We start from the raw sequence: 21,949 nt of genomic DNA, 5'->3' as shown, positions 1-21,949 counted from the left end.
ACATCTTTGTTACAGTCATGCCATATTATTGCAACTTTCTGGCTCATTTATTTATTTACCATACTAAGAGCATAAAGCATAAAAATAATTATACTGTTAGTGCTTAGAAACTACTAGTCTGTTAATAGTAGGAATTTATATAATCCTGTTTAACACATCTCTTGTAATGAACCATTTTGCTGTGAATCATTGAAAATTTCTCACAAGTTTTTTGAAGATTAGACTCAGTGTTAGAATCTATTACTTTCATGGGTATGAGAGAAAAGTTGCCTGTAGTATATATATTTTTAAGCATAAGTTTTACTGTGAAAGATGCCTTGTTGAGTAAACGAGAAGACAGTTGTTTCTATTTTTCTCAAGAAAAGTACTCTAAAATACTTTCTGGAATATCTCTGCTAAAACTACGTTTAGTGCACTTCTGGATTACAGTTAATTAAAATGCTTTGATATTTTAAAAATTAATGATGAAAGGAAGTTAATTGTAAAATGAGGATAAACAAATTAACAACATTATGTTACCAGTAATTAAATGTATAGCATACTATCTGAAATTCACACCAAAATAGGCCATGAAGGAAGAACAGATATTTAAGTTAAATATAAAAATATTACATATGGAGTTATATTGTTATATTTAAATGTATGTTAACAGTGTCAAATGAAACACTGTGTACCTAAAAAAAAAAGAAACTGTTGTGAAACCAGTTGTCAGTTCAGAATTAAATTCAACATATCACGTCAATCTGATAAACCTGCAGTCACACAGGTATGGCAAATATAAGTTCATAATGGTGTATCAGGATCATTTGATGAAGTTTGTCCAACTACGACCTTTTAAAACTAAGGCAGCTGGAGTCTCAGCTTTTTCAAATATTTTTAACGTTTGGTGCCCCAGCTATATTGCATTCAGGTAATGGTAAGGAATTCAGTAATCAAATCAAATCTGAACTCTGCATTATGTGGGAAAATTTAAGATAGTATTTAAGAAAGACCAGTATGGATATACAGAACATGTTAAGTGCATGGATGAAAATAAACAATACAAATAAGTGATTAAATGGTATGCCCTTTGTTCAATTTGCCAAGAACATTACATACCACAACGGAATGCACCAAATTCCTAATGAAGCCCTGTTTGGTGTTAAATCAAAAAGAGGCATAGCATCATCATCTTTGTTTGGCAAATAAATCGCAGATGTTTAAATCAAAGAACAGCTCAAAGAAATTGTTAATACTTTTGTACTTTTGAAGAAAATTTTAGCAAGGACTATACTGAAAACCATATTCTGAAGGGAAATATTGGAGAGGAGCTGCAAGCTACCATTTCTTCATATTAGCCCTGACTGAATGACCTGACTTTATTTTGGTAAAAGAGCAATCACAAAAGAGATTCTTCTACTACAAGCAATGAAAATATTATGAACCTCAGAGTGAAAATTTCCTCCTGCTCAAATATACAAATACAAGTCCCTGATGTTGCCTGTGATCGTACAGATGTCCAAAACGTGTTGGAAAGTGTAAATTTTACGTTTGCAATAAAAAAAATTGTATACCATCAATCACATTAAGTAAGGTTATTATTAGTGTTCTATTCTCATTTAGAATGTACTGTTCATTTTAAGTTGAACAGTTTATTTACGTGTGCTGTAACTTAAGCTTTCACCTGTTTTGACATATATGTTGATAATATGACATGTATATTTAAAATGTTATTAAAATAACAGAAGTGTTATTAAAAAACATAACAAAAATATTTTTATTCAACATTACCATCAGTGCATGGTGAATGTCAACATTTGCTAGTGTAAGTAAGAAATACACAGGATATTTAGCAAATATTTTAGACATACACTAAGCATTAACACTAGAATTACAGAAGGGGTCATTTTGACACCTAGCGAACTTTTATCTCTGACAGCTCTTCTTTTTTTTCGCAAATAACTTAATCTTTTCTCGACTTTTCCTAAATCTTTGTGATTTACGAAATAGTAAGGATTTCAAGAAAATCGTTTTTTTATTCTAGCCCTAACAAATGATTATACCTAGAAATACGGCAGGTGTCATTTTGACCCCTTTGAAAGAAAAGAAATGTGAATACATTCCATTGTATTATCTGAACACTGTCACTTCTGTAAACTATTTTTATTTGTAGTTTCACATCTGCCAGTCACATGATTTGAAATATGTGCAATATTTTTCTTTGTGGAAAGAAAACAGAGAAAAAAGATTATTACGAGCTGAACATTTGTAGATTTTTCATAGATATTTTGTTTATTATTAATAACAAGTTTTAGTGGGAACTTTTATTTTATTTACATGAATTTATTATAGTGAGGTACTAATGGTGCGTAGAAAAGGACTGATGCATGAAGAAATCGTAAAACTGATGCAAGAACTATGTGATGCCGATTCCAGTTCTGAAATCGAAAGTAATTCTACAGATAAAGATGGAGATGAAACATCTTGTGATTCTGAATTTATTATAGAGTAATCAGGCAGTATCATCTTCTAGCTCAAGTGAAAGTACAAATGAAATTGTTTCTAAAAAGGAAGGACCGACATCCTATGCTAAACGTGACATTGGTTCTGGTAAAGCTCATTGGTAAAGACATTGTATTCTGGTAAAGTTGTTTAAGTTGCTCGTAGTGCGTGGAAGTTAATAATAAATGAAAATTTTTACACGTCATAAAGGAGTGTACTGATGCTGAAACCAAGCGTAAACTTCATAATGACTCTTTCACTATTTTATTAGCAGAACTGGAAGCATTCATAGCGTTGTTGTAAGGGGGCATTAGCCGCCAAGGGCTTACGATTCTTAGTTTGTGGTCCAAGACTTGAGGACCAAAGTTTTTTCATGAAACTATGAGTAGAGATAAGTTTCTGGAAATTATGAAATTTCTTCGTTTTGATAATAAACTAACAAGGTCTTCACATTTGCAGTGTGATAAATTTGCACTAATATCCGAAGTATGGAATACTTTTATAGAAAACTGTAAGCTTTGCTACAAGCCAAATAAAACATTACGATTGATGAACAGTTATTCCCTACAAAAACAAGATGCCATTTTTTGCAGTATATGCCTAACAAGCCCGATAAATTCGAATAAAATTTTGGCTAGCAGTAGATGTTAGGACAAAATACTTATTAAACGGATTTCCATATTTAGGAAAAGATGAAATGAGACCAAGTGATCAGAGTTTAGGAGAGAACGTAGTAAATTGTTTAGTTGATCCTTACAAAAATACTGGCTGAAATATAACAACATACAGTTTCTTTACATCAGTAAAACTTGCAAAATCCCTAAAATAAGAAGGATTGAGTCAGGTTGGAACAGTAAATCGTGCAAAAAGAGAAATTCCCTCTAGTTTCAAAAATGTAAGAAACGAACTTTTTTCTTCAGTTGTGATGAAACGCTACTATATAACACTTACATCATATCAAAGTAAAAAGAACAAAAACGTAATTTTATTAAGTACACTCCATTCATCAGTTAATTTTAATCTAATGAAAAGAAGGTTCCTGATGTAATACAGTTTTACAATTCTACAAAATTCGTGGTAGATGTTTTGGATCAAATCGCAAGAAAGTACTCCGTGAAAGCACCAGCACGCCGTTGGCCAGTACATGTATTCTACAATATTTTGGACTTAGCAGGCATAAATGTTTGGAAACAAAATTATAAAGCTTCTTCAGTGTATAAGAAAGTTACAAAAGAAAATATCACCAGAAAGGATGACTAATATACAGTAAATCCGGACTTATCGGGACTTCGGCGATTCCGGATTATAGATCATCAGTTTAAATCTGGTAAGATGGCATGCAGAAATTATAAAATGAAAAATATGAAACCGTAATTTATGAAATAAAAAACAATTATGATCTAAAGGGTATCAAAATTTACAAAAAGAAAAAACTTAATATTTATTTGTTTACTTTATTAAACATTTCTTTCAATGTAAGTTGTTTAAGTTGCTTCGTTTCATGTGATAATACTCTTTCTTTAATTCTATTAAACAGACATAATTTCTTGTTCAGTTACAAAGTTCCGCTGTTCAAGTCCTATAATTGCTGTGTCGAGAATATTGACTAATTTGTCAGTCGAAATTTTTTCGTTTTCAATAACCTCTGTGTCACTTTCTTCGTTATCGGAAGCGAATTATAATGATGAGGAATTTGATTTAAATCATATCAAAGACAGAGTACAACGAGATGAAATACTACATTTAGTAAGGAATTAGAAGCCAAATAAAATAAAAACATCTGCCCTGAAGATAAGGATAGTGCTGACAGATCAACTTCCAATACATTGCGCGCCGCGGCGTTCTCCTCCCCAACCCACCACAGAGCAGCTTGAAATTGATAAACAGATTTAGGAATGGTTAGAGAAAAAAAAGGATATGCCTTTATCCATTTTTTACAGCAATTCCACTTTTTGTTTGATGGACATGGAAACATACTTTCGCTTTGCAGATCCTTTGGGAGCTCCAGCATCGGAAATTCTATTTGACATAATAGAAAGTTCAAGCTTACTTTTATAAAATTGCTCTAACAGTCTGCAAAAAATAATAAGCCAAATCCAATTCGAAGATTAAGGAACAACGCAATCTGCAACATTAACTGAATTAGATAATTTTAACTTAGCCTATACCGTCCGTTATACATTAAACGCGCATTCATAAACGTATATTGCGCACGCGCACACTTGTATTCGCAGCTGTAAAAGTCTTGACGCATGAGACGACAGGCGCAGAAAGTTTGTAGCTTTGAGGTCTGGGTTATAGATCATTCCGGATTATGGGTGTCCGAATTAACGACTTTTGACTGTATTATCTGTAAATAAAATATTTCCATATATTTCTATTTCTTTGTACTTTTTATAGCAAAACGTTTGTTTCAAAATACTTTAATATTTGGATTATAAACCACTTTTTTTGGAAAAATTTGCGTAAATATTTATGCATTTTATTTTCTGTGTTTCTAAAATTTAAGCTATCGAAAATGAAAAAACAAAAATTGCTTTTTCCGATGGGAATATTTAAATGCTTGTTCATTATTTGACTACATACCTACAAAGTGTCTATATTCTTTAAAATAAACTGTAGTTGTCATAATTTGCATTATTTTAATTTCTTTTTCACAAATATATTATATCATATAGAGAAATATGCAGATATCTTATCAAGGGGTCAAAATGACACCCGCCGTAATTCTAGGTATATGAAGATTACCGTAATTCTAATGCTGACACTCACTGGAGAATATCTAGCAATGTATATTCACCGGAATACATCTAGCAACTCTGACTATTTTCATATAGCTTTAACCAAGATGTGAACGACAAATATTGGTTAAATTTACTACATGAGAAAGTTTCCTTTAATGATTTTCTTATGTTGATCTTATTTATACACTTTGAGAAAAATATATCTAGATACCAATAGGTTTTTGCATTTAGTAATCTGCAAGTAACATAAATAATTACATTCAGTAGAATTTTAATAAGTTTTTGAACACTTAGCAACTCTTCACAGTTATCTTTTGATACTAAAGACCGATGTATATGTTACCTTGAAAAATCGAAATTGGAGAATGTTGATGTTCTCCGATGAATTTCAACATGTACCAAATACATCGTTGAAAGGCAAAATATTTGGTTATGTTCTTATACATTTGGACCATCATCAGTGTATGTTGACAAGCACAGATATACTGTGGTGCAAGTCGATAAAAGAAACTGAGAAGACAGACAGAGAGGCATTGTAAAAGGAAGGGGCTCTTGTGCAATTCAAAGTGCCATACAGTTTAAGTTGTTGCAATTAAACAAGATTGTATAACATCAATCATATAACTAAGTAAGCTTATTATTGGTTTTATTTTCTTTTCTCACATAGCATGTACTGTTTGGTGCTGCTAGTTAAGTGTATCCTATTTTGACTTGCATCATATGTTTAAATAATAAAGTATAATTTAAAAATTTTCATTGAAATTCAAACAAACATTTTTTTATTTGTCTTTTACCATCAGTGCATGATGACTGTCGACATTTGCTGGTGTAATTGAGTAATAAAGATAACTGGCAGATATTTTGGACATACACCAAGCAACTATGTGAATGTTGACCTTCACCGGAGAATGCTAACATTCTCCATTGATTTTGGTCTTTAACGGCAATACATGCAGTACAAAGTCCGATATCAGGACTCATGAGTACTTTGGTGATTCCAGATCTGAGATTTTTTTGTATATTAGATCATCAGTTTAAATCTATTAAGATGACATATAGAAATTATAAAAATAAAAATATAAAATAGTGGTTTATGAAATAATGAAACATTTATGACCTTAAGGGAAACAAAATTTACAAATAAATAAAAGCTGAATATTTATTTGTTTGCTTGATTAAACATTTCTTTCAATGTAAGTTGTTCAAGTCACTTCATTTTATACTAATACTTTCTCTTTAATTCTACAGATAGACATAATTTTTTATTCAGGCATAAAGTTCCATTCTTCAAGTCCTGTAATTCCTGTATCAAGAATTCCCACTAAATTGTCAATCAAAATTTTTTTCCTTACTGTAATGTCTGTCACTTTCTTCACTATTGGTAGCAATAATTTCTGGATTTAGAACTATACCACAAATTTCACCGGCTATTAGTTGATTGACTGTTGGAGCACTGCCATTGCAATGAAAAACTTCTGCTATATCATCTTCATTTATAACCACTTCTTAACAATTTTCATTGACTGGAAAATTTCACTTTTTACTTGCCATATCTGAAAAATCTTCAAATTCGTGGCTATCATCCTAAAGCGTAATTAGCATCCACTATACACTATTGACAATGTGTCATGAGATTGACGACTAAAGATATAGTGTTGCTCTAAATTTTGTGTTGCTTTTATCACACGTTGACAAAGCCTGAATTTTATTACTTTAGTTATTTATTATTACACTTACTTCATGCATAAGCTTAAGGTTCATCTGAGTCCAGAATAAATAAATTTACCATATGTTGAAGGCTTATTCAGGGCTGGTGCTAGACAGTTTGCAGTTTGGTGCAGTCTCTGTGGGTTCTAAATTCCACTGCCACGTGCTTTCCCAAATTCTAAAAATTTTGCACTGTAATGCCTTCCCTAATCTCTTGCCATTACTTAATTTTGTTACTCCAATGCTTCTTAAAATTTTGAAAATTTTGCAACTCTAAATTCTGCTGTCCAGTGCTGCTGCATCAGCTGTACCACTGGTCTTAGGCTTATCTGAATTACAAATCAGTTTACTCTATTCAGGCAGGATTAAGTATAATCTTTTGACCTATGAGTATCATTTATAAAGTCTATTTTTTACATATAGAAAAAATGTCTAAAATTTCTCCTCATTAATACACCCAACACTTTGCAATGTAGTTAGCTGAAGTCTGTAATCATTGCCAAGCATACTTTAAACATAAAATATTACTATTATCTTTGGTATTCAATTACTAATATTTAACAAAAAAAAAAGTTTAGTCTTTGTTGCATAAGTCCTTTCTCAAGCTGCCATGTGTTGATAGTCATGCGTGATCATGGACGAAAAAAAGTAAATAATGATTTGACTGATTAATATCTCTGACTCACATCAGAGATATAAATTATTAAGCAAGTGTAAAATCAATAATGTTTTGTGTATATAGAGTGTTTCATTTTGAGATGTATGCCAAGCAGAAAAGCCAAATTATTACTATGCAGATTTATCCTAACAAATGAAATAAATGACTGTATCTTCAATATGAAGATATTTTATTTAGTGTTGAAGTGAAATTAAGAATCGAAACTAACTAAAGGAACCCTGAAAGGGTTAACCATTGCAGTTGTGCCAGAAGAATTATGATGAGCTGTTATTCAATCAAAGAAATGGTTGCTAACAGTGGGTCTGTTGCATACATGCATTTTGTACATCCAGCCCTCAAATTTTTTAATCCTGCTATGTATAATTAAAAACTAGGTATCTTTTAAAATTATTGAATTAAAATTTAGAATTTTGTTTTTCTCATGATTAGATGTTACTAATATAAAAAATCATGACTTTTCTATTTATTTTATATATATATATACATATTTCTTTTCTTTAAGAAAGAAGGAAGTAATACTTCAAAGAAAGCTAAAGTTCATATAAATACTTCTCCTAAAGACACTGAAAATAACTTGAATGATAATTCATTCTCACATGAAAGTGTGAATAATTCACCTATATCAGCTGCCAATTCTTCAAATGGTCCTTTTCCTAAAAGAAAAACAGGTAATTCAGTTACAGTTTTTTTACTTGCAATTTATTTATTTTTAGGATTGAAAATGAATTGGATAGATTTTATTGGTGGCGGTTAAAATTCAGCATAATTTTCTATTATGCTCCCATTAATCTTTTCATCTTCAATAAAAGTAACACCATGATACTAAATTCTTATGATTAATAATGGATTTAATTAACATACTGAAAGCAGAAAGATAAGAGCGTGTCTAGTGGTACTTAGATTAAGATACATTTCAAGTTTACAGTTCTGAATTTGAACTAATATCCTACTGTCTCTTATGTACGGAAGTATTACATTCTCACTTATATATATGTACTGAAGAGCCAAAACATTATAACCACCTTCCTTAATAACATTTTGCACGATCTTTGGCCTGCAAAACAGCTGCAACTCGCCTTGGCATGCATATCACAAGCTCTTATTAGATGACTGGTACCAAATGTTTAAGCAGCAGTTATGCAAAGTCGAGATATTCCGACATGGTGCTCTCCCCCCTGAAGTCCTGCTATGCTGCCTCAATGTGGTGGTGGGGAGCGTCACTGGGCGGAACGGGCGAAATATGTCGGGAACATAGCTCCTGGTAGAGCCCCTTCCCTAGGCGTAAAAGCCATTCCAACATGCCTGGCTAAAGTATAGCAGGTGAAGATCCTTCAGGGAATTGCCGTCTTGGTGATCGGGTGTCACAATCCTGAAGCCCCAATGATCTCTCCTCTTTTCTGTCTCCTCTCCTCTTAACTTCAACTTTTCTTGTTTTCCTTCTCCCTTGTGGTTTCCTCTTCTGAGGTTCGGGCTCGTCATAAGAAACTGGAACAGCCTTGTCCCTAGTTTTTCGAGTGGTGAGAAAACTGCCTACGTGTTTGCCATGCATGGAGACCCGTGTCACTGGAAAGGAGGATCCTGGTAGTTGAGGGGTGAGGTACTGTTCCCAACACACTGCTTTGGCCTCTGCTTCAATTAAACGGGTGGCACCTTGTTGTACTTGCAGATGTCAACTGGCTGGTCACTAGTTTTTGTGTCAGTGGCTTGGGGACAAGCTCTCGGGAGTACCTGCTTTTGGGAAAGCTGACTGTGAGACTTCAGTTTGTGTATAGGTCCGGCTAGCCCTGGCGTAGGAATCTACGTCCCCTTGTTGGGCTCCATGATGGGTGGGGTGGTCAGACCTGCGTCTTTTTCCATTTAAATATGAATGCTATGATACCTTCCTGCTCCAACAATGTACCCGATACTCTGATTGTGACCAAAAGACTAAGAAGGGACATAGAAAGCTCTGTCTCAGAGGATTTTTTCCACATTTCTTAATTATAACCAGCTTTGAAGAACTGAAAAAAATGTCACCTTTTCTAATAAACAAACATCTTTTGTCTTCTGTAGGAGAACTGAAAAATATTAAGAGACTTCGGTCTGGGGACCTTTTGATAGAAACTGTGTTTGGAAAGCAGTCTAATAGTCTTTTAAAACTAATTAAATTAGGACAAGCAAAAGTTGAAGTTAAGCCACATAACACTCTGAACTCATCCCGAGGAGTAATCTCTGAAATAGACTTACTATCAGTAACTGAGGAGGAATTCGTTAAAGAGTTGGCAGATCAAAAGTGTGATGCTCGTAGGATCAAAATACGGAAAGACAGTCAACTCATTCCCACTGAACATGTCATACTTATCTTCAAGTCTCCTAACCTGCCTAAAAACATCAAAGATGGATACCTAAACTATTTAGTCAGGCCGTATATACCAAATCCAATGCGTTGCTTCAAATGTCAGTGCTTTGGACATGAAAAGACCTCCTGTCGCGGTAGCCTCACGTGCACTCGATATTCCATTGTAGGCCACGCCAGTGAAGGCTGCTCTGCTACTCGCTTATGTATAAATTGTAAAGGCGAAGCGAACACCTAGCTTTTTCAAGATCATGTCCAAAATGGCAGACAGAAAAACAAATTCAAAACATTAAAGTTACACAAAAGATATCATTTGCAGAAGCCAAAAGACATGTTCTCTCTAATCAACCAAGACCTAATAAATCTTATGCATCCGCAACAAAATCATTCAGATCAATATCAATGCAAACCACAATAACCGCACAGAAAAAAGAACTAGCAATGACAGAAGATCCTAGAAACCAAAAATCAGGGGGGAAAACTGATGTTGAAAGTAATACGCCAGTGACTGCATCCAAAGGAAAACAGGATGCCCAACAGAACAAACGTACAAATATTATCAAGGGGAAAAATAAGCAAAAATCCAGGACCCCCAGTCAAATTTCTATTGCAGGCATGAGTTCAGGACGCCTAGAGGACTCGGACGAAATGAATGTTGAACAAGGGTTATCCCTTCCAAAACACCTTTTGCCTCGAAAGTAAAAAAAAAAAAAAAAAAAAAAACCACTGCCAAAACAAGTATCCATAATGGGTACATTTATTTTGTGGAATTGCCGGGGTTTCCATCAAAACCTGAATAATATCAAGGATTTAATCAACATCTATCAACCTGCCTGCTTTGCACTTCAGGAGACCTTGTTAAAACCAAGCAGACATGCTAAGATTTGGAGATATACCACAGTAAGAAAGGACAACCCATCTGGAGATCGTGCCTGTGGTGGTGTGGGCGTTATCGCCTCCCACAATCACCCATACACTGCTCTCCCTTTGACAACCTCCCTTCAAGCTGTGGCGGTTCAGATTAATTTACGCTTTTCAATCTCAGTATGCACTATTTATTTACTCGCACCTGAGCATATTTGAGCAGCGAGAGTTGGACAGAAGAATAGAGCAGTTCCCAGAACCTTTTTTTGTTTTTAGGTGACTTCAATGCACATAGTACCTTATGGGAAAGTAGGGACACTAATTCAAGGGGCTGGCAGATTGAACAAATAATGGAAGATAATTTTATTTGTCTCCTTAATAATGGAGAATACACCTACTTTCATCAGCCGACTAGAACATTTCATGCAATTGATCTGGTTTTTTTGTTCTCCATCTCTACTACCTTTTTGCTCTTTCAGTATAGTGGAGAATCTCTACGATAGTGACCATTTCCCAGACATTGTAAATATTACAGAAAAGTCTGTGATTTCAAGACAACCACGCTTACTTTACAATAAAGCTAATTTTGATCTTTTTGCATCTTGTGCTGTGCTGACTGAAGAAATGGTTAACGGTGTGGACATTAATACAGCAGTAAAAATCATCTCTCATACTATTGTACAAACAGCTGAACTGTGTATTCCAAAGTCCTCAACAAAGTGCCCAAAGTTTCCTAAATCCTGAAACTTCAAGATAGCAAAAGAAAGATTGGTGTATCTTTCCCAGATATCCAACACTGGCAAATCTTCTAGCCTTTAAAAAAGCTAAGGCTATCAGGACTTGTGTTCCTCTTTACTTGCCTTGGAAACATGAACTGTCCTGACTCGGAACAGGGAGCTTACTCAAGCTATGTTCAATAAATTGTGAAGTAGACGATACACACAGGAAGGGTATACGAAACCCTTTATTTTTCTATCTTTACAGAGGTTTCCGGAACTTCAGAATACAGAGACCAACCACTTGTGGTCTGAACGTAAGAATATAAAAATATTAACTAAAACTAAACTAACTTTGGATTAATATACAAGTGCCTAACTTGAAGATTGGCCGTTATTTAACAAAATCCGTATGTAGTACAGAGAGCTGCTAAAACTACAATACGTTTGAACTATCAAGAGGATTAAACCTCTGGCCTTGAAGGCAACCAGCAACCGAGTAAAACTACTATGGCAAGCGGCCTGCTTCTAATAACTCCTTCCTCTCTCTTCCTTGGCAAAAAGCCACAACTTAACTACTTGGCGTTAGCAAGACAAATTTGCATAAATAAGTTAAAGCTTTTAATTCTGGCCGGAAGTAGAAAATAAGAAGTGATAGTAAAGATTTAAAATAAAATAAACGTTAGTAAAACTTAGGATCCTTACATACTTCCCACCAGAGTTAATTAGTTTGAAACTGAGGTCTAAAACGACCTTGTTAAAAACTTTTAGCTCTAGAATCTAACGCGAGGCCAATCTTTTACAAACATTTCTCACTAGAAACTAGAAATTAAAAAAAGTCGTTTTTACATTATCAACTCCATGGACAAGATTTTTCATCTGTACTGCATCTATAAACAGGAGTTTCTTAGTTGAAATCTGGTCTGGAAGGAAAACTAGTTTAATAAAATGTTACACAATTAAATGGCAAGTAACATGAATACTTATATTTCTCTTTTAACATTCTTATTTCATTCAAGACGTTATTTAATTATCTCCCCGTGCTCTCTGACATGTGTTGTAAAGGAAAACACCAAACACGAGCGTGTCTATGTACAAGTGTTCAACACTACCACCTGCAATCAAAACACTAACGTGTTAAAATTCAACATAACAAGACCTCAGAACATACCTTATATTCATCTCTAAACCCTGAGGTACTATTCTGGAAAGTGGCTAACTCTGAAGTGTAGCGTCAGAGAGCCTAACTACATTCATTCAAGCTTTAACACATATTCACAATAATTTGCTCTTTTTACAGTCACACGAATAAGTTAAAATTTTTGGCATTACTCTAATATTTTCACTTTTAACATATCACAGTATTTCTTAACTTTTAAGATAACAGTTCACATTGTATCTAAGGACATATTAACATGCCGTTAATTTTACGCATTTTAAAACATACATTAGTAGTACATTGTTAACTTCTATTCTTTTCCAAGCAAGTGCCAATTCTTCTACATTGAAATACTACATTTCAAAAGTCTTTCAGACTAAAACTTCTTTCTTGCCAGAATCTTTTAAATAAAATTTTATACAATAGTTTTTACAATTTTCTTAAGGTACCTTTCTCAAAGATTATCAATGCTTTTACAATATTCAAGTATTTACATATTCCTATTATACATTAATTTTAGTTTTACACGCGAGTAATTGAAAAACATAATACCAAAATAGGTAACAACTCATTTCTCGCCTTTTTAGCGATAAATGTAGGCCTCACATGAGATAAAACTTCTTGAATTCTCCCACTTGCAGTAAGAATGAAAAATTAACTTAAAGTTTCAAAGTAACATAAAGTTTTACTTATCTTTGTGATATTCAGACATCCTTTTTTCTGCCCAGGCTTGGAAAGTGGCGAAGACTACAGTCTGGTTGATCTTCCGTCTTGTACGGGTTCGCCCTTCGGTTCCTTCCTCCATGAGCTTTCTTTTCCTTCTAGTTCGGTCACCCTTAAAGACCTTCTTTTTAGCCTCTGCCTGTGGTCTCGGCCGTTTGATGGCAGCTGGTCTTGGCGGAACCAGAACAACTGTCTCTCGTTCTTGCCTGGATCTCGTTGCTGGCTGTTCAAATTTTTCTTGCTTCTTTGCATCTGCAGCTGGTCTTCCTTCATCAATTCTTCGACATTTGCTGCGTAGACTCCTATCTGATGGGTAGAACTTCTGTTTTGGAGCCGGGTTATAGTTGCTCTCATTTCTCCTGGCTCTCTTTGCATTAGTCGTACTTCTCCCTTCTTCATTCTGGGGGTGGTCGTGCCCTCTCTTTTCTGGTCGGTGGAACGGCTTCTTTTTCTTGTTACCTTCAGTTTTCCAACGGGGAACTTTCTTTTCAATTGCTCCTGTCTACTCATGGCTTGCCCTTGTGATTGTCATTGTTCCATCTCTGGAGCTTGTGCCTGCCGTGCCGGATCCTGCAAAAGATCTTAAAATATTGGCATTTTATTACAATTATAAAATGGTTTTATCTGGTCAACGTTTGCGGTGCAGGTATCACCATTCCTGGCTTTTAACACCACTACAGCCTGAGTTATTTTTTCTATGACATATGGTCCTTCAAATCGTGGATAAAATTTGGCAGTTTTATCTTCTGGTGCTGAAGAAAGTGAATGCTTAATTTTTAACACTTCATCCCCTACTTTATAAGTTACTCCCCGTCGTTTCATATCGTAATAGAGCTTTTGTTTTCTTTGTGCTACTTCAGTGTTCTTTTTTGCTTCTTTAATTAACTTTTCTATATCGCCCATTTTAAATTCTGGGGCTCTTTGTTGAACATAAAATAATTTATCTAACGGCGTTATAATCTTTCTGCCTAAAAATAACTCAGCAGGAGTTTTGCCCGTCGTATCATGTTTTGCGGTCCTAAAGGCAAAAGCTAATTCATTGACATAGTTATCCCAGCTTTTATGAAAATTTTTAACATAACTACAGATAATTTTCACTATATTTCTATTGGCCCGTTCCGCTATATTTGATTGCGGCCGATACGGGACCATTTTTAAATGACGTATGCCCAGTTTTTGGCACATGTCTTCAAATATATTACTTACAAATTGAGGACCATTATCCGATATAACTTTTAGGGGCACCCCATATTTTAAAATATATTTATTTAAAATAGAATCAGTAACTAATTTCGCGGAGGCTCGTTTTAAGGGAACAATTTCGGTCCACCTACTAAAATGATCAACCATAACAAGGAGATACCGACTTTTATTTAACTGACTTTTTGGGAAAGGGCCCAATAAATCGATGCCAATTATTTCATTTGGAAATTCCGATTTAATGCTATTTAGAAACCCGGCTGGGTGGAAATTAATATAATTAACTGCTTGACATATTGGGCAGGACTGGACATACGCCCTTGTTAACTTTTGCAGTTGAGGAAAATAAACTGCTTCGCGTACGCGTTGGATGGTTTTTCGAATACCAGCATGAGAAGCTAAAGGGGAGTCGTGTAACTCCTGCAGTATATTTAATCTAAGACTAGCTGGGATAACAGGTCGAAATTCATTGTTGGAATTCGTAGTTTTTGTATAAAATAATAGACCATCTATTAGTTTGTAATGGGCCGCCCTATTTCTTATCACCACAATATCTTGGTGGATAAAATTTTCAGGATCCTTTAAATAATCATAAATATTTTTAAATTCAGGATCCTTACCCACTTCGGTTATTACAGTTTCTCGGGAATGTATCGTACATGCTGTGAGCATTGCCACCTTTACAGTATTACCTTCTTCATCTATTTTTATTCTGGATAGGGCATCTGCTACGATATTTTCCTTCCTGGGGGGTGTGCTTGATTACCAGATTATATTCTTGTAACTTGAGTGCCCATCTTATTAACCTTGGGGATAAGTTTTTCCCTGAGTACAATCTAGTTACCGCCGCATGATCAGAATACACTGTTATTGACGCCCTTCCAAAATAGACTCGGAACTTTTGCACTGCTAACAGAACTGCAAGTGCCTCTCTCTCAGTTGCGGAATAATTTCTTTGTGTTTGATTTAAAGTTCTACTAAAAAATGCCATGGGCTGCTGATTTTGCGAAAGTACTGCTCCCACCACATAATCCGAAGCATCCGCTGAAATTTCTAAATTCTCATCGTTCTCAGGAAATTTCACAACAGGGGCTTGCGTTAATGCTTGCTTTAATTTTTCGAAAGCACTATTGGCTTCGGCCGTCAACGAGAATCTTGCCTTTTTCCTTTTTAATTTTAACAATGGTTCAGCAATAGCTGCAAAATCTTTTATAAAGGACCTATAATATGAACAAAGTCCTAGAAAAGAAGAGAGCTTCTTCGCCGTATTTGGCGGCGGATACTTTTGCACAGCGATTATTTTTGATTCGTATGTCTTGATTCCTTTCTGAGATATTTTGTAACCTAAGTATTTTAATTCAGGGTCTGCAAATTTGCACTTTTCGACATTAACTTTTAGACCGGCCTCATTTAATAATGAAAACACCTGTCTTAAATCCTGTACATGTTGGTCCAGATTATCACTAGTAATAATGATATCGTCTAAATAGATAAATGTGGTCTTTCCTAGAAAAGGCCTTAGCACAATGTCCATACATCGCTGAAATGTTGCCGGTGCCCCTGAAAGGCCAAACGGCATACGCAAGAATGCATAAGTGCCAGACTTGGTTATAAAAGCAGTCTTAGGCACATCTTCCGGTTTAACCCCTATTTGAAAATAACCAGTCGTTAAGTGTAACATAGTCATATATTTGGTAGAAGTTATGTTCCTTAGAATTTCTTCGATAATAGGTAACGGATATACCGGATATTTAGTCATGGAGTTTAATTTACGATAGTCAATTGCAAAATGCCACCTTTTCGGATGTGTTACCGGATAGTCATTATTTTCCTTACATAACACAACCGGGCTAGCATAACTACTTGAGATGGGCGTTATGATCTTTTTACGTAACATATCTCGAATGTGCCACTCTATAATTTTTTCTTGACTCTTATCATATCGATATGGTTTGTGGCGAGCTGGCAGTGAATCTTCGGTGTCGATACTATGGTTAGTAACTTGAGTAAATCCGGGAATATCACTAAATAACGAAGCAAATTCACTTACCACTTGTCGAATTTTTTGTTGCTCTTCCTTAGGCAGGTGGTCAAGGTTTAACGTCATTGGTCCTCTTTTTTCTTCTCGAACTGGTTTCATCGTCAGCTTAAGGGATGCTTCGTTAAAATCCAGCGTTGCTTCTGCCTCTGAAAGAAAATCTATCCTTAAAATGACATGTGCTTGTAAATTTTTTACGATAAAAAACATGATCTTTACTTGCTCGTTCTTGATACAAATATAAAATGGTAATTTACCTATGCACTTGCATCTTTCTCCCTGCGCAGCTAACACTGTCGTATTATCCAAATTATATATGCGGTATTTACGGAAATACTTCCTAAAAAAATCTTCTGCCACACAGGAACACTGTGTGCCTGTATCCAGGAGTGCGGTGGCTGGGATGTTATTCACCAAAACTTCAATCTTTGGAAGAGTCAAATTTTTCACCATAACTGTATTTAACTTGAAGGAAGAGGGGTTTTCTTGGCCTTCGGATTTCCGCACCCTCCCGTCAGCAGAAATCCGTTTTAGTTTAAATTTTGTTTCTTCCTTTCCATGCCTTGCTTCTTTTTCCGCTGGCCTTCAGACTTTTTTTCTGGCTTACTATTGAACTGTCGACGTTCGCCGGTTGTTTTTGGATACTCGGGTTTCCTTGCCCACTGATTCGATTTGCTTCCGTAGCCGTGTTCTTGCCTTTGCTGTGGTCTTAGCGCACCAAATTGGCTTCATTGCTCATACTGGCATCTTCTTTCAATGTCCGCCGTTCTTCTACTTTCAAACTGGATTGCTAGCTCAAATAACTTTTCCAGTGTAGTCGGATTCCTTAATTCAATAAAGTCTTGTATTTGGGGAAGTAACCTAGGCAAAATCACTTGGATTATCTCAGGATTCGGACGGCTTCCATACAAGAGTTTAAAGACGTGAATTTTTCTTAAAATAAAGCTTGAGAGATTTTCAATTCGTTTCTGGTATATGCTGAAGAGTTCCACTTCTAATTTGGAACGATTTCTTACGACAGGGAAGGCTTTTACTAAGGCAGTCTTGAAATTTTCGTAAGTGTAGGTAGGACTTCCCGCTTGACCCAAGAGGCTTCTGCCTATACATTTGAACCAATTAAGCGCTTGGCCCCTCAAAGCACTGGTAGCTAAGGTGACTTTCTGGAATTCATGGACTGGGTACAGCATGAAGTGGTCATCCAATTTTTCCAAAAAACTGGTTACCGTGAGTTTTCATTGAATGTTGCTTCTGGTTTCATCGATGCGCGCATGGTCTGGACGATGTAACCAAATCCTTCCAGGGCGGCAGCTGGCATTTCTGGATTCTGAGCCGCTTCTGCAGGCACCACAGGTTCTTCTTGAAACTCGGCCATGGTTATTCTTCTTCGTCGGGCGCCACTATAAGGACTGGTGTTCCTCTTTACTTGCCTTGGAAACATGAACTGTCCTGACTCGGAACAGGGAGCTTACTCAAGCTATGTTCAATAAATTGTGAAGTAGACGATACACACAGGAAGGGTATACGAAACCCTTTATTTTTCTATCTTTACAGAGGTTTCCGGAACTTCAGAATACAGAGACCAACCACTTGTGGTCTGAACGTAAGAATATAAAAATATTAACTAAAACTAAACTAACTTTGGATTAATATACAAGTGCCTAACTTGAAGATTGGCCGTTATTTAACAAAATCCGTATGTAATACAGAGAGCTGCTAAAACTACGATATGTTTGAACTATCCAGAGGATTAAACCTCTGGCCTTGAAGGCAACTAGCAACCGAGTAAAACTATTATGGCAAGCGGCCTGCTTCTAATAATTCCTTCCTCTCTCTTGCTTGGCAAAAAGCCACAACTTAAGTACTTGGCGTTAGCAAGACAAATTTGCATAAATAAGTTAAAGCTTTTAATTCTGGAAGTAGAAAATAAGAAGTGATAGTAAAGATTTAAAATAAAATAAACATTAGTAAAACTTAGGATCCTTACAAGGCGAATGCAAGAAAAGTGATCTGGCAAAGTCAGAGAAAATCATGGGCAGCATATGTGGTGTCCTTTATTACCCCCTCAATGTCTAGCAAACAGGTTTGGGAAAGAATCCGCAAAGCCTCTGGACTATATAATGATTATTCCTTTTCTGTTCTAGAAAAAGATGGAAAGTTGATAAGCAGAGAAGAAATAGCTGATACTTTAAATGATACATTTGCTGCTGTATCTGGCAGTAGCAAATACTCAAAAAAGTTTATGTCCATAAAGATGCATTTGGCAAGGATTCAGATCAACTTTTCCCATCCTAATGCAGAATCTTATAAAAAAGATCTTACCATGTTTGAATTAAGAAGTGTAATATCTCGCACTGATTGGGCTTGCCCTGGTCCTGATGGCATAAGTTATTTGAGGATAAAGAATCTGCCCTATGAATCTCTTGTGCTTCTCGCTCTTTATAATAAGATATGGAAATTAACAAATTTTCCAACTGCCTGGTGCAGGGCCTTTGTAATCCTATAGCAAAACCTGGCAAGGACCCAAAAAATCCTTTAAATTATTGCCCCATCACACTCACTAGCTTCCTTTGCAAGATCATCAAAAAAAAAAAAAAATGGTAAATCACCGTCTCACCTACTATCTGGAGACTAATCATTGCCTTACCAAAGTGGTTTCTGTAAAGGAAAATCTTCACTTGACAGTGCCCTGTTTTTAGAAACCGCAGTATGCAATGCATTTGTGAAAAGAAATCCTGTGGTTTCAATTTTCTTTGACATGGTAAAGGCGTACGTTAGAACTTCGTGGCATGGAACTCTTCATGACCTTTACAGCACTGGGTTGCGAGGTAATTTACCCATCTTCATTCAAAACTTTCTGAAGGACCGCACTTTCCAAGTTAAGATTGGTTCGTTGCTTTCTCAAGTATTTATACCACAAGAAGATGTACCCAAGGTTCAGTGCTCAGTGTCACTCTTTTCAGCCTGAAAATTAATTCCATTTGAAGAGAGAGAACTTCCTCCCACAATGCATGGTTCCCTGTATGTTGATTTAGTGATCTGTTGTTACTGTCAAGATATGAAATACATTTCGAGACAACTACAAATTGCTCTAAATAGAATCATAAAGTGGTCCAACAACAATGGTTTTAAATTTTCTAGCCAGAATACCATCTGCGTGCATTTCTGTCGCAAAAGAAATCTACATGTTGATCCAGAGCTGCATCTTGACGGCTCTTTGACCCACGTTGAGCCAGAAGTAAAATTCTTTAGGAGTTATATTTGGCAGAAAGCTCACTTTCCTTCTGCATATCTTAAATCTAAAGAAAAAATGTGTTTAAGCTCTCAACATACTGAAAATCCTGGCCAATACATCATGGGGAGCAGAATGCTGTTCTGTGCTCCACATTTAGAGAGCTTTAATCCATTCCAACCTTGACTATAGCTGTGTTAATTATGGATCAGCAAGACCTTCTGTGCTACTGAAATTGGATCCAGTCCACAATCAACCATTACGGATTTGGTGTGGGGCCTTCAGAACATCTCCAGGCTAAATTTTATATGTCATCTGTTTTGAATCATCTCTGGAATTTAGATACAAGCAGTTGTCCATTGATCTTCATTATAAAGTAATGTCACAAGCCGAACATCCTGTCCGATCCATGACGTCTGATGAGCACTGGCGTATCTACCAATCACGTCCTTCATGTATCCCACCTTTTGATCTTCACATTCACTCCCTGTTTGAAGAATTCAACCTAAAAGATCTGCATCCCAAAAGCTTTTAACTTTTTCGATATTGCTCCCTGGCAGCAAGTGAATATTCACCTACTTAACATTTTTGGAGAACTTAAGAAGAGTAGTACCAATGATGTCCAATATCAACAAATTTTCCTGTAGAAGCAGTCATTCTAACTATAAAGGAATTTTTACTGATGACTCAAAAAATCATGATCATGTCAGGGTAGCTTTTGTTTGTGATAAAGAGATCAAAAGTAGTAAACTTCATAAGGCTGCATCTGTCTTTGCAGAAACTGCAGAAATGTTTGCCATTTTGAATTCCTTAATCTTTACCTCTAAGCAGAATAGCAGAAAGTTCATCATCTGCTCTGACTGTCTGAGTACTCTTGAATCAATAAATACAAGTACTAGCCACCCTTTGGTCTTAGAAATTTTAAAGGCACACCTACATTTGAGAAACGCAGGTTATTTTATTGCGTACTGCTGGGTGCCTGGACATGCTGGCATCAAAGGCTATGAACGTGCCGATGTTGCAGCAAAATCTGCTGATATTACCTCTGAAAATGATGTCCCTTTTACAGACATACCGAATTACGTCAGAACAAAGGTCTTGTCCAGGTGGCAAGATTTCTGGGAATGCCAGACTCTGAACAAATTAATTCAGGTAAAACCCAATTTGAAGTATTGGGAGTCGAGAGGGAATCGAAAGGAGGATGTACTGCTGACTCGCCTATGAATTGGTCACCGCACACTGACACATCAGTATCTCTTGAAAGGAGATAATGAGCCTATTTTTGGCACTTGCAACGTTCCCGTTTCAGTCATTCACATTTTAACCTGCTGTCCTGCTCTTAGTCAGAAACGTGAATAACTACTAAACGTGAATACTAATAATAATTTTAACTCTACAAATGTTAATTTAACAGATTTCATTGGAAGAAACCCTCACATCAACCTCATAAGATTTTTAAAAGACATCTCTTTTTACCATATGATTTACCACGTGAGTTTACCATATGATTTGAAGTTTTTTCCTTCTATCCTGCTCTACCTGTTGCTAGAGCAATTCTCAAAGTCGTTTCTGCATGCCTTCATCAGCATTACAGGTTCATTTCAACAATTCATCTGATACAGTTTGCTTGTGCATTTTGGATTTTATTCACCATTTGTCTGGCACATAATAACCTTCAAGGTTTTGTGCCATTAAAAGTCAATGAACCAACATGGTGGTGTTTGAGCACTAAGCTGCCACTTAATGACATTCCAAATGTGTTGTATTGGGTTAAGATCTGGCTAGTTAGATGCCCAGGACATTAATTGGAATTCATCCTTATGCTTCTCAAACCACTCCAACAGAATTCGAGCCCTTGTGACGTGGGGCACTGTCCTGCTAGAAGATTCCATTTTCAGTTGGGAAGACGATACCACATAAGGATGCAGGGAATCCGCAGTTATATTCAGATAGTTCGCAGCTTTCATGGTCTGTGCTACCACCACTAAGGGTCTATGAGAGAACACGATGAACATGAGTATATCCCCCAAATAATACTGCCACCACCAGCCTGTATATGACCTACTGTACAGAG

The 21,949-nt window shown here is 35.8% G+C and overlaps 1 protein-coding gene across 1 annotated transcript in view; it reads left to right on the top strand.

Annotated features, from left to right (window-relative positions):
• DNAlig1 (DNA ligase 1) overlaps nt 1-21,949 on the top strand; it is a 170,789-nt gene that overhangs the window by 73,251 nt on the left and 75,589 nt on the right. Inside the window, exon 7 of the mRNA XM_085817061.1 lies at nt 8,114-8,279. Within this exon, the coding sequence (XP_085673187.1) occupies nt 8,114-8,279 (166 nt within the window). The remainder of the gene's footprint in view (nt 1-8,113; nt 8,280-21,949) is intronic.

This window comes from Stegodyphus dumicola, chromosome 5 (assembly GCF_044657685.1).
Source record: "Stegodyphus dumicola isolate Sdum_Otavi_A_Nest chromosome 5, ASM4465768v1".
Taxonomy (NCBI): domain Eukaryota; kingdom Metazoa; phylum Arthropoda; class Arachnida; order Araneae; family Eresidae; genus Stegodyphus; species Stegodyphus dumicola.
Note: the sequence above shows the minus strand (reverse complement) of the source record. Positions and strands in the feature narration are given on the sequence as shown.